The sequence below is a fragment of the Herpailurus yagouaroundi genome, unplaced genomic scaffold, assembly GCF_014898765.1.
Source record: "Herpailurus yagouaroundi ecotype Mexico unplaced genomic scaffold, PumYag 160, whole genome shotgun sequence".
Lineage (NCBI taxonomy): Eukaryota > Metazoa > Chordata > Mammalia > Carnivora > Felidae > Herpailurus > Herpailurus yagouaroundi.
Window position 1 is genome coordinate 1,885,238 of NW_024412401.1, and position 14,281 is coordinate 1,899,518.

A 14,281-nucleotide genomic window follows, 5' to 3' on the forward strand; every position below is an offset into this window, starting at 1 on the left:
TGTGTCTAGATGATCTATCCATTTCTGTAAGTGGGGTGTTAAAGTCCCCTGCAATTACCACATTCTTCTCAATAAGGTTGCTTATGTTTATGAGTAATTGTTTTATATATTTGGGCGCTCCGGTATTCGGCGCATAGACATTGATAATTGTTAGCTCTTCCTGATGGATAGACCCTGTCACTATTATATAATGTCCTTCTTCATCTCTTGTTACAGCCTTTAATTTAAAGTCTAGTTTGTCTGATATAAGTATGGCTACTCCAGCTTTCTTTTGGCTTCCAGTAGCATGATAAGTAGTTCTCCATCCCCTCACTCTCAATCTAAAGGTGTCCTCAGGTCTAAAATGAGTCTCTTGTAGACAGCAAATAGATGGGTCTTGTTTTTTTATCCATTCTGATACCCTATGTCTTTTGGTTGGCGCATTTAATCCATTTACATTCAGTGTTATTATAGAAAGATATGGGTTTAGAGTCATTGTGATGTCTGTATGTTTTATGTTTGTAGTGATGTCTCTGGTACTTTGTCTCACAGGGTCCCCCTTAGGATCTCTTGTAGGGCTGGTTTAGTGGTGACAAATTCCTTCAGTTTTTGTTTGTTTGGGAAGACCTTTATCTCTCCTTCTATTCTAAATGACAGACTTGCTGGATAAAGGATACTCGGCTGCATATTTTTTCTGTCTAGCACACTGAAAATCTCGTGCCAATTCTTTCTGGCCTGCCAAGTTTCAAAAGAGAGATCAGTCACGAGTCTTATAGGTCTCCCTTTATATGTGAGGGCACGTTTACCCCTTGCTGCTTTCAGAATTTTCTCTTTATCCTTGTATTTTGCCAGTTTCACCATGATATGTCGTGCAGAAGATCGATTCAAGTTACGTCTGAAGGGAGTTCTCTGTGCCTCTTGGATTTCAATGCCTTTTTCCTTCCCCACTTCAGGGAAGTTCTCAGCTATTATTTCTTCAAGTACCCCTTCAGCACCTTTCTCTCTCTCTTCGTCCTCTGGGATACCAATTATGCGTATATTATTTCTTTTTAGTGTATCACTTAGTTCTCTAATTTTCCCCTCATACTCCTGGATTTTTTTATCTCTCTTTTTCTCAGCTTCCTTTTTTTCCATAACTTTATCTTCTAGTTCACCTATTCTCTCCTCTGCCTCTTCAATCCGAGCCGTGGTGGTTTCCATTTTGTTATGCATTTCGTTTAAAGCGTTTTTCAGCTCCTCGTGACTGTTCCTTAGTCCCTTGATCTCTGTAGCAAGAGATTCTCTGCTGTCAGCTATACTGTTTTCAAGCCCAGCGATAAATTTTATGACTATTATTCTAAATTCACTTTCTGTTATATTATTTAAATCCTTTTTGATCAGCTCATTTACTGTTGTTATTTCCTGGAGATTCTTCTGAGGGGAATTCTTCCGCTTGGTCATTTTGGATAGTCCCTGGCGTGGTGAGGACCTGCAGGGCACTTCCCCTGTGCTGTGGTGTATAACTGGAGTTGGTGGGCAGAGCCGCAGTCAGACCTGATGTCTGCCCCCAGCCCACCGCTGGGGCCACAGTCAGACTGGTGTGTGCCTTCTCTTCCCCTCTCCTAGGGGCGGGATTCACTGTGGGGTGGGGTGGCCTGTCTGGGCTACTTGCACACTGCCAGGCTTGTGATGCTGGGGATCTGGCGTCTTAGCTGGGGTGGGTAGGCAAGGTGCACGGGGGCAGGAGGGGCAGGCTTAGCTTGCTTCTCCTTAGGTGATCCACTTCAGGAGGGGCCCTGTGGCAGCAGGAGGGAGTCAGATCCACTGCCGGAGGTTTGGCTCCGCAGAAGCGCAGAGTTGGGTGTTTGTGAGGAGTGAGCAAGTTCCCTGGCAGGAACTGGTTCTCTTTGGGATTTTGGCTGGGGGATGGGCAGGGGAGATGGCACTGGCGAGCGCCTTTGTTCCCCACCAAACTGAGTTCTGTCATCAGGGGGGCTCAGCAGCTTTCCTTCCCTTTGTCCTCCAGCCTTCCCGCTTTCTGAGCAGAGCTGTTAACTTATGACCTCCCAGACGCTAAGTCGCGCTTGCTGTCGGAACACAGTCCGTCAGGCCCCTCCGCTTTTTGCTAGCCAGACTCGGGGGCTCTGCTTGGCCGGCGAGCCGCCCCTCTGCCCCGGCTCCCGCCCGCCGGTCCGTGGAGCGCGCACCGCCTCGCCGCCCTTCCTACCCCCTTCCGTGGGCCTCTCATCTGCGCTTGGCTCCGGCGACTCCGTTCTGCAAGAGGCTGCATTTCTAACAAGATCCCAGGTGATGCTGATGCTGCTGGTCTAGACAGCACACTTCTGACAGCCAGTAAATTAGACCACTGGTGTGAAGGTGCTCACACCTTTTCATTCCAACGCAAAGCAGACTTACCTTGGGAAGCTCCAGATGCTGCACGTTTGTGAATGAACAGAGGTCCACAGGTGCCTCAGAAGTAGTCACACTTGGTTCGGCCTGACACAGGGAAAGAACGGCAAAATAGACAACCGAGTGTTATGTATTTTTGCTTAATAAGGGCCACTTCATCAAAACTGTTTCACATATTAGAATTCGTTATTATTCTAACATTTCATGACGTTTATGAACATTAGACTCTCTTCAAAATACTAAGAAGGCGTGATTAGACAGCAATTGTTTTAGACCACAAAGCAATTGTTTTAGGCACAAAGCGGCTCTCAAGACTGCCTGCGTTTCCTCTCAGTGAAATCTAACAGCGACCCAGCTACCAAGTGGCAAAACTCGCTTTTTAAACACAGAACATGTGGGGCGCCTGGGTGGCGCAGTCGGTTAAGCTTCCGACTTCAACCAGGTCACGATCTCGAGGTCCGGGAGTTCGAGCCCCGCGTCAGGCTCTGGGCTGATGGCTGATGGCTCAGAGCCTGGAGCCTGTTTCTAATTCTGTGTCTCCCTCTCTCTCTGCCCCTCCCCCGTTCATGCTCTGTCTCTGTCCCAAAAATAAATAAACGTTGAAAAAAAAAAAAATTAAACACAGAACACGAGCAGAGGCGCCATTTACTCCTTTTCACTCTGTTAGTCATCAAGCGAATTTGGGAGCTATTAAACGTTTTACTTGAAAATTATTAAAACATTCCATTTTCCTAAGGGATATATGCAGCACCATTCACATGAAAAGAAAATTTTCTCCTTTCTAATCTTGAGAAATCACTCGCTCGGTGCACCACTGTGAATGACTGCCCAGTTCACCAGAACGAGCGGCCTGCATCAGGTACCAACGCGCTCAGTGTTTGTACGCTCCTTTAGGGGACAGTGTTTCCATATCTGCACCTTCTTCCACCACGATCATCACGGCTTCTCTCATTTTATGCTCTTCATTCTCTATGCCTCCTTTCACTCATCCTAAACAATATTGGAAGCTTTACCACATCAGAACTCCCACCAAAAACTCCAAATTCTAGACTCACCATCTGGCCACTGCCTTCTCTTTCCTAATTTTTTAGCCACCATTTGCTCTCTCAAAAAACACCAGTAACCACCTGGCTACCAGGTCCAATGGACTCTCTTTAGTCATCTCCTCATTTGACCTCTTTGCCACACTCAAGACTGGAGAATGCACCCTTTGGCTGCTATGCAACATGCCCGCTGGTCCTTCCTCATTACCTCTGAGCACTCTTTGTTAGGCTTCCTCCTTATTGCTATTAAATAATTCTGACCTTGGCCTTCTTCTTGTTTCTAAGTGTTTTCTGCACATAAGAGCATCAGCTCCTGTGGCTAACAAATGACAAATCTGCATCTAAGGGAATTCCTCTCTAAACTCTAGACCCAGTGTCCCCATGTACACTTCTCCCGGGCTCTTCAACAGGCACTTCGTTCTCAAGCAGCCTCAAATAGAATGTTTTCCACTTTTACAGCTATCTGCTTTTTAATATTCTTTTTGGTAAAAGTCAGCCATCCACCAAGTCACCAAGTGAGCCAACCCAAACCTTGCTACATCTTGTCTGTGTCCTTCACCAGCCCATTTCCAGCCCCCAAAGCAGCACCAGACACAAGGCAGATACTCAGCAAGTACTTGTTGGACAAACAGATCGTCAACCACTCACTGTTCCTCACTGAGTACATTTAGTCAGGGATAAGGTGACACTAAGGTGGATCCTAAACTTCTGAAACTTCTGACATAACCATTTCTTTCTTTTCTTCTTCTTCTTCTTCCTCCCCCTCCTTTCCCCCCTCCTCCTCCTCTTAAGTTTATCATCTCTTCCCTGCAACCTCTGATTTTTCTCTGTGCCATTTCCAAAGAAGTATTTCAAAATACAATTCTTACTGAGGTCCCCAAGGCCTCAAAGACAAAGTTTCCATCGTGAGTCCCATGGTCTGACCCTATCTCCTCTCTCTCAGTGACCCTTTCCTCACCGGGAACCCGCTCCCCCGCTCCCACTATTCAGTGATGCCCTGTGATTTACATTCCTTGCATCAGCCAGAGTCCACACGCCATTCCTCAGTGCATGCCCTCAGTTTGGAAGGTTTTTGCCCCCCCCACATCTTCTACTTCCGACATACACTTCATGTGTCACTTCCCCTAGGGGGTCATTGTCTCTCTCCAGAAGGAGACTTGACAACTTTTTCTACTTTCGTTATTCCCCATGCAGACGCCACTAGTGGCCTCCACATAAGCAGTGTGCCTATTTACAGGAGTGTTTCTTGTACTAGGCTATAAACTCCTTGGGGGCCAATACCCAATACAGAAAATACATACCTCCTTATTCTGAGAATTCTCTGAGGTAGAAGGCAAAGGTTCTACTGTATTTCCAGGACATACAGCCATCTGACTCACCGCATCTTTATTTCTAAAAGAAAGAGTATTGACCTATCATAGCATAATGATTCATATTATATTCATTCTTTTACTTGAGGACTCAGAAGGATTATTAGAGAAAATTCTGCAACCTCAAAGACTTTGGACTATAACACTCATACATTTATAAATGTCTTATTTTCATTCAAAAGAACTCTGAATTGAAAGCCTAATCAAAAATACTTAGTAAACCAGAAAAAGAAAGTGCTTACCTGATAAAAATTATTTTTACTTTAGAAGGGGCACATTTAATGATTGAAGAAGCATTCTGATGACTTCTTCCATATAAAATTTGACCATTGATCTATGAGAAACAAATAGCATTAATTGAGCCTGAAATTTTAATTTTGCTCATTTCTTATCACCTTATCTAGCTAATATACAGGTCATTTTTTTTCTTCCTATAAAATATTATATGTATGTCTCTTCCAAGAACACGAACCTAACTCTGAAGGAGAGTAAAGAAAAGCTCATGTTTGAAGCTGACGTTACGATGACGTGTGTGTAGTGTGATCCCCATAGACAACAGAGGCAGCACTTGGACTGTAAAAAAAAAAGCACAGCAAGCTTCCTGGAGGGCACTGGAGTTCCAGCATGTTCTGTCAAAGCAAGGGCTCTCCTGGAAGCACTAGTGACCTCCGCAGATCATCAAGGGAAGTCCCTGTGGTCGCAGATCTTAGTTAGTCTCAAGAATCAGGCCCTGGGATTGGCCGCTGGGAGAAGCACTCCGGCAGACCAGGGATTTGGGAAGCAGAACATGCCCAAGCAGAACAGAACCTAATGGAAACTTCCCGTCATCTAGTCACTTAGCCCCTGCTGACTGAGCCTTGCTGGCCAAGGGAGAAGCACAGGAGTGCAGGGAAGAGTATTAAGGCAATATAAAGACACGTGGATCCCAGTCTCCAGGAGGCCAGGACAAACAAAACAAGCACATGTGATTCTAAACACTATAAAATCTGGTCCAGAAATTTATTTGGTTTGGAGGGCTGAGTTATTGTTTTTGTTATTTAGCCTTAACCTTGACCCCACCTCACCCGACCCCTATCGCTTCTACCATTAGGAATTCAACTTCCAGAACGTCCAGTGGGTCAATCTCATTACTAAGGAGTGATTGGTCGTTTGGCTTTTCAAAAGCTCCTAATAAAAATGCAGCACACAAAAAAATGTTTTTGAAGTGTGATCTTTATTACTGTCTTGGGGCAAAAATTGTTTCTGGTGTGACACAGTCACAACCTTTTAATGGAAGTTAATGGGAACATGGACTCTACTTAGCAGAGATTTGGTTTAGAGCCAAACTTGCTGCAGCACATCTATTTTATTAGGCAAGCAACAGTTTTCTCAGTCACCATATGAGGCCCGGGTGGATTTTCTGGAAACTGATGACTCCAGTGCACCAATTCAGCAATGAATTCAGCATTTTCCATTAAGAATTTACCTCTAGAAGCTCGTCTGCAATCTGCAGTCGACCATCTTTCCCAGCTGCTCCATTTGGATCGATCCCCACTATAAAGACACTCATCCTGGATCGGTCTTTGTTTCCAGCAAGACTTAGACCCAAACCACTACGACCTTTCTCCAGTTCAATCATATGGAGCTCTCCTGTTAGGGTTCCATAACGCTCTCTGATATTTTCTACGCACAACAAAACAACAACAACAACAAATTATAGGTTAATTCACAGCCAGATGTTTTACTATGGAGGGTCATCTGGCTTCAAAAGAGCATTACTTGGACCAAAATGTAAATCCTTGGCAGTTAAGGAAAGCTAAGAAAAATCTGGTCCCCTAGGCGTCAAGACTGGGTTCCTGGAGTACCCAAACTCTGAGGAATTTCTTTGCATCTAGTGTGCAGACAGTATCATGTCTAATTAATCAGTTTATCTGGGTGATCAGGCCCAAGAGATTCATTATTAACCAACTCTCAAAAGACTGGTTAAAACAAAGCACTAGTTTATCATTCACAGAGAAGAGAACATTCTTCTCAGTGAAGGATTTATCTTCACTGATCAGTGGAGACATCTCTCCCATAGAAAAACTGGCCTATGTGTGTCACACCATGTTGGGCAGCTGCTTGGTACATACACCCAGAATAAAGAGGATGCATTGTCTTATTGCACAGAGCCATTAGGCCAGGACAAATCAATGTACCCGTCTCAGATTTAGGACCCATGTCTTCACTAGATGAGACCATTCAACTCTCCCATCCCACATGTTCAAGAGGTACAATTTATTCTTGAATCTGAGAGGGCAAGGCTACATGGAGGTGCCCTAGGCCACAGGCCCAGATGAACAACCAGCCAGGAGCCAACACAGATTTCTAGCCATGCGAGTGAGCTACCCTTAAGGCCCAGGCCAGCTGAGCCCAGTCGACCACAACACCACAACACAGTAATAAACTGTTTCCTTAAGCCCTTAAGTATTGGGGTAGCTTGTGACATGATATTCCCTTTCATGTTTTCTTCAGAGTATATTCTGGCCACCTCAACGGATTAGCAATATACTCTTATTTTATTGAAAACAGACTTAGAAAACTGCAAACTTTACAAATCTTCTCTTAGAAAATGTTACTACACAGCTGATGTCTTGCATTCCATATTGATTCTTACCTGCGCCAACTTCATAAACTGCCATTTCCTGATTCCTTCTAGAATCCAGCGGCACAGAGTTTATACCCTGTGCTTCCTAAAAGCATATACCACGGCTTTCTTAAAGGAATTATATTTTTTAAAACAGAACTTCTTAAAGCACTGATACATGAGTAACTTTTCACTAAATGTTTAATATTTCCTTATGAAAAGGCTTCTTTCATTAGAAAAACAGACACCCCAATGATCCTAAGAATAGCTGCCTTTGAATGCTTCCTGTGCTTCAGACATTGTGGTTTGCACTCCTCAGACATTATCAAATTTGATGTTAGCAACCTGAGGTGAGGACTGAATTTTCAAAAGAGATATAGCCACTGGGCAAAAACTTAGAGGCAGTTAAACAACTTGCCAAAGGCCCCAAGTTTTTATCTCAACACATACTACGCTACCACCCTAGGCAAGACAATACCAGAGTTCAAGGCAAAATATGAACAGCAACCAGACTTTACAATGAGGAATGTGAGGTCTGGAGAGGGGCAATGACTTGTTCAAGACCACAAGGTGGCGGATCCTGTACTAGGTTCTGAGAGAGTGCCCTGCCCTCTTTAATGCTCATACAAATGGCAAAATGGGCTTAGCAGGAACGTTCGGTTAGAGGAAAGGAAGAATATGATTTCATGCTTTGGGAATGTGGACTGTATCCAGGCAAAACAAACAGTATTTTTTCCAAACAAAATTGCAGTATATATAACTAAAGCTGAAACATACTTATCCACCCAGGGCATAAGCCTTGAGAAACCCAGAGCTACTTTAATGTCGCTATTATAACTGAATGCATCACAAAAGACAACTTACTCCAGCTGTAACCAAACTCATCCTCTTTGTCCACATCTTCTGAGACTTTGCTTGTGGATGACTGTGTATGATCGCTGCTCATTTCTTTAGACGCTGAAGAAGGGGGTGGAGGCACATTGCACAATGGAGCCTTTTCCGGCTCTGATTCTGACTGACTGGGTGCCTGCGGGAACAAGAAGAATACAGTGGGTATGTGCAGTCTAAGGAAGACCAACCTAAGTAAAAGAAATAAAAGTATAATGTCAAAAACGGGCTTTAAAATATCTAACACACATATAATCAAAAAATGTATATACAATGGTAGACAGGATTCAGGTAAAGTTTAAATATAGTAAAAAATAGCATAATATATAATAAAAAAGTATAATTCATTAAACTATTTGGTATTTTAGGCCAATGATTTTTTTCAATTTGAAGGCTTAAATGACAAGATAGAAAAAAACTGTGCAAACTTCCCCTTTTGGAAAAAAATTCTCATTGAAAAGTTTTCATAAATATGCAGGGGTCTAGGCGAGATTTTGTGTGTCTAGAAAAGTCTTCCAAGAAATTGGAAAAAAAAAATGAACAAATAAGTTAATCAAACAATGAAAGGCGTTCAAAGGCTGGCAGTCAGACTATATATAAAGAATTCTTCATCGCTACCTGAATCCTCTCTCCAAATAACTCTCTTAACAAACCCATGAAAATGAGCATTACACATGCAGGCTCATCTACCAGGGGAGCTGGTTTGTTAGCACAGAGCGCACAGACTCAGATCTGAGGAGCAGGTTTTAAGGGACGGCCCCATCATTCCCTTGCCAAGGGAGTTCACAAGGTAAGTGAGAAAACACAAGAGACCACTTCATACAAACCCAGAGTACGGCATACTTGCTGTCACTTGGGGCTATCGGTCCTACTTCAAAAAAAGGGCTTGATATCAAGCTCTTATATTGCAGATTATCAAATAGAATATTAGAGTTGGAAAGGCCTATAAGTCACTGAGCTCATTTTACTCATTTTGCAGATGAAAGACCTGAGGCCATGAGATGATGTTGTTCAAAATCACACCGGTACTAGATTTCTTTTAGTTCTTAATCCAATGCACTTTCCATTATGCCATGCTGTCTCCTCCAACTTCCATAGTTAGTACCTAATCCAACGCTCAGAGATACCCACTTAAAGTTCTAACCATGGTATGAAGCTGTCCCTGATGCCTTGAATCAACATTTTTCCTATTCTTATTTTACCTTTTTTTCATACAAAAATCCCTCTGATATACCTCATTTCATATGTGTGGATCTGGAAAAAGATTTTGATGAAAAAAAAAAAAACTTCCTATAGAACACATCAGATGATAAGCATGCACAAATAGTTAGAAATTGTTAACTCGTGTCAAGAACCAGAATACTACAAAATACACCTAATACTACAACTACATAGCACTGAAGGTGATCTTTCTTTGTTGATTCAGAAACCACGTTAGGATGCTAAGCTGCCCCAAAATGAACCTAATAAATATCAATTACTATTTTTCTGGCAAAGTAACAGAGAGCTCATTGGTAGAGACTTATAGGCAATAGATTTTCAAGTGACAGAATCTACGGTGTTCAAATGTTTGGTTTACACACAGCTGGCCACCCAGACAAAAACTACCACTGCAAACAAAACCCTTGTTATCTTCCCAAATACTGTGCCATAAAACCGTCAAATCAACAACGTACAAATAAAAATGTCCAACAAACAAACAAGGTTCATTTAACATACTAAGGCAGGGGCGGCAGGGGAGGCAGGGAGTGGGGGAGGGGGGAGTATGGAATTTACTTTTTTTGTTAAAATAAAAACAACTTCTCTATAACAAGAGAGAATATTAGCAAGTATTGGTTAAGCCCATTTGGTTTTTAAAAAGGGGGACAAAATCTGATTTAAATTTCCCATAATTTTAATAAATTTATGGATGCAAACGTTATAGATCTTGCTGCATATCTTTCCTGAGCTGTTATTTTACTTAAAAATAACAAAATCTGCCTAAAAAACTGTTTAGGAACTGACTTAGGCACACCATTTTCATACCGTGAGTAAACTATAATGGTGGGTCCTCACATTACTGACTCATCATAAAGGGAATACAAGCCTGTTATTTATATTTACTAAAGGGGCAAGCGATTAGGTGTTCTATTTTACTACTCCCGAACACGCTCCTTCTGAATGAGATCATGTAATTAGCTTGTGGTTGACACTTAAGATTTATTAACGAAAATACAATTCTTTAACAGAGATTGTTTAGCCTCCATTGGCAAAAAATGCAAAGTGCACTTGAGATCACTCCATGCCATGTATGCACACAAGTGTAACACACACATAGCACACGGTAACACACCTACTTACTCATGAAAATTTCACACTGAGACAAACCTTAAATGGTGTGGGAGCAAAAGGGTTAGTTGGGGAACAACGGAAGATAACTCTACTTGAATTCTGTAATTCCTATAGTAACAGAAAACATATTCCTTCAGATACAACATCTTTGGTTATCCATATTACAATAACATGAAAACCCAATGAATATTCATAAAATGCTTCCTGAAACTGTTGAGAGCTTTCTTCCTTATCATGATCAAATTATCATATAGAGATTCTTGTAAGTAAGTTTTTGTTTCAATTCTGGGTTTATAATTTCATCGGAATATGAGACTATCCAAGTATAGGTTTACAAGCATTGAAACAGGGGCATGTTTCCTCATTCAGGCATTTATATGGACACACTTTATGAATATTCAACATACTCCTGCATACACACAATTATTTGTGGAGTGATTAACTTACAGAAGGGCTTTTTTAGGACCACCTTGTAGAAGTCTGAGAAGGATTTAAATCAATACAAGGCTTTAAATAAATTATGTGTGAAAGTACTTCATACATTTGGCAACTAACAAAAATTCAAGTATCAGAAAATTTAACTCACACCAAAATATAGGAAAGGCACTGGACTCACGATTCTCCCTTACTGTTCAGAAGGGCCATCTAATTTCAGCTATAAAAATGAATATGCTCTGGCAAAAAAAAATGTGCTTATGAAAGGATCTGCATGCCCACTCCAAACACACAGTTTTGCTTTTTTTTTTTCCCTGCCCCAATTTAGTAAACAGTGAACTAGGACAAAGGCACAACAAAGAACGAAACATTTGCAAAAGGCAACGAATGGCAAGACAATGGCATTATCCAACCTTGTCAGCGTTGAACTGAAGAGAATCAGCAAATGGGTTAGTGCTGCTGAAGTTGTACTTAGGGTAAAGGTTGTGCGGCAAGGAAGACAAAGGGGATTTCTAAAAGGAAACATAAGAGGCGCTGAGCGCAAAAGAAATATATTTAAAACAACTCAAGTTTTAAGAACAAAGTACTGATTTAAATAACAGTGTGAAATTACTAGATCCAGTCAGATCTAGTCATTAAGAGCAACATCCTATTAAACAGTCTAGAACTAAAGGTTAACCTCTAGCGATCTGGATCTACACCTCGACCTAAATCTGGCCACGAACTATGTAGGATATGAGTTGGTGAAACTGATACCACATTTCTTTTATTTTCACTGTCACAGACAGATGCACATACACGTTGCCCAATCTATATATTCATGTATGTCCCATGCATACCAGTAAACAGGTTTCAAGACGAAAACCATAAATGTTTTTTGTTTACGTTTAAAAGCAAAGTATGCTTCTATTGTAAAACAAAAAAGAAACAGTCTATCTGCTGCAGAATGCAAATTAAACATTTGTCTGCTAGTTCACTGGTAACCTTCATGATTCTTTTATCTTGTTTCCCAGGAAGGAAAATTTTCAAACTTAGATTGGATATTAAGGTTACATCAGGTCAATAGGATTTTTCCCTTTAAAAAGGGAAATCAACAATTTTAAATAAATGAACCACCCTACAGTGGTGTTCTTTATTTCTGCCCTTTTCTTTTTTTTTTTTTTTTGTGGAGGTAGAAACATTGATTTTTCAAGTTTCCTATAAAAGTTCCCATATGAGAGGGAATTTATGAGGCTATGCATATACTGAAGTCCTGCCTTAGAGTGTTTCTCACAGATTTTGTGGCTTGCTTGAGATACTCCCTGAGCTAGGACTACTGGAGTTGAATATATGTATTAAAGGCAGGATGACTGCCAGATAGAATTTAGCATTTTCATAGTTTAAAAAAAATGAAAGTAATTTCCTTAGCACAATAAATTCTTCTCCTTCTTTTCATACCCGCTATCTTCTTCTTTTATTGACTGTATCTTTCAGGGGAAATTGCAGACATTTAAAATTCATTTTGGCTCCAATTAAATGTTTGTGTTACTTCTGTCTATAAAAAAGCCCTACTGGCAAGCATCAAGAGTAGGGAGAGGTTGTCATGTGACGCCACCCTGTACGGGAGAATACTCTGGAAAGGCTCTATCCTCAGTACGCCTGTACTAAAGCTTATGCCACATTACCCTTTCAATCTGCTCTTCCTGCAATGTTTTTCCTACAGAGGGAAGATGGGAAAAAGAAATGGGCACAATGACATTTCTGCTCATCTCAACTTTCTCTCTGCTTTTCAGTTTAAATGTCAACTCCTGCTTTACAAAAGAAAAGATCACGAATGCCAAGGAACGCGACCGTTTATTAAGGGTGGGAGAAATGACTAGGCAGAGATTAAAATCATATTCTAGGCAAAATAATTCCATGCTATGGAAGGTGGAAATTATTTCTGATCCTCATACATGGAATTTTTGGGTTTTAAAGTTCCTTTATAATTCTATAGAATAATAAAAAAAACATAATGGTAAGAAATGGAATATTTAATGAGAGCTCTCCTTTCCTGTTTTGCTTTTTTTTTTTTTTTTTTAATTTGCAGCTCCTACATAGGATTAGAATTTGGCCCTGATAGCAGAGTATAAAGTACAGCATGAGTACAGCAAATGGAGTGGTAGATCTATTACTATGAAGAGATTTATAGGAACAGGCCATATTCTTTATTAAAAAATCAATGATAAAACTTCTACTTATAGTTCGAAGGGCTGATAAAAATGAAAATGTCATTAACTAAGACAAAGCATAGGAAAGACAAAACCATTCTCTAGTCCATATTAATAGGGTCTGTCCACCCTTTGGTATGACCACGTGGTCCAACGGATGGAACTGTCAGTAATAATAAGTACAGAATATATTATTAATTATCAAGAGGATTATTATCATCATTCTCAGTTCTGGGAAATTCTGATTCTTGAATAGTCTAGGTGCCAAAGAGATTGACTATCTTTTCATCCTATGTACAGGATTTTTTTGAAGTTTTATTGTATCTACAAAGAAAACATTTTCCATTAAGAGAGTCTTCTGTATTGGTGATTTTTTTTTCCCTTTAGATTACTGGAAACATGATTATTTCCACAAGGAAGTAAACCACTGAAAATAGACCTCATTTTAAATGCAAAAGTGATTCTGATTTCCCAAAGCTGAATGCGTATGAAGAGGAGGAAAAATATCTTTCCCCTATTCATCTGAAGTTCTCAGCTCGATCTCTGTAATAAAAAATGGGATTAACAAGAGAAAAGTACTTATGTTGATTTAATGTTAACTTTCACATGACACATGATCTGAATGACACAGAGCCTTCATTAGATAATGAAGAACTGAAGCAATAGTTAGACTTGAGGTTTTTTACAGGAGGTTTGCTTAAGAGTGGAAAGTCATGGAAAATATGATGGGACAAAAGTATGAACACAGTGGGGAAACTGAGGAAAACTTAGGAAGGTCTCTTCGTTCAGATTCTTCCCAGTGTCCCTCTGTCTTTGGAGGCAGGGATGTTCCTTTCCTCCAGGTATGGGGAGGGCGCCTCTCAGAGGAAGGTTTTAGGACCTGCATCAGGGGAGAAGGGGGAGGTCTGAGCCCTTCGAGCACCTGCCTTTTCCTAAATTCCTTTGGCTTAAAATATTCAGTATTCTCTATTTTGGGGTAGCATACTCTGAATCCTGTCACACATAACTTGACTAAACATGTCACTCTAAGAAAGATTTATCCTGGAGTAACTG

At 40.9% G+C, this 14,281-nt stretch overlaps 1 protein-coding gene across 11 annotated transcripts in view; it reads right to left on the reverse strand.

Moving 5' to 3' along the window:
• Positions 1 to 14,281, reverse strand: part of MPDZ (multiple PDZ domain crumbs cell polarity complex component) — a 143,373-nt gene that overhangs the window by 33,013 nt on the left and 96,079 nt on the right. For 5 of the 11 annotated variants that reach the window (XM_040481243.1, XM_040481240.1, XM_040481245.1 and 2 more), the window contains 7 exons: positions 11,453 to 11,551; positions 10,641 to 10,712; positions 8,250 to 8,412; positions 6,246 to 6,442; positions 5,023 to 5,114; positions 4,712 to 4,802; positions 2,374 to 2,454 (listed from right to left, as the gene is read on the reverse strand). In XM_040481243.1, the coding sequence (XP_040337177.1) occupies positions 2,374 to 2,454; positions 4,712 to 4,802; positions 5,023 to 5,114; positions 6,246 to 6,442; positions 8,250 to 8,412; positions 10,641 to 10,712; positions 11,453 to 11,551 (795 nt within the window). The remainder of the gene's footprint in view (positions 1 to 2,373; positions 2,455 to 4,711; positions 4,803 to 5,022; positions 5,115 to 6,245; positions 6,443 to 8,249; positions 8,413 to 10,640; positions 10,713 to 11,452; positions 11,552 to 14,281) is intronic. The other 6 variants (XM_040481249.1, XM_040481247.1, XM_040481248.1 and 3 more) reach the window with 2 other exon arrangements.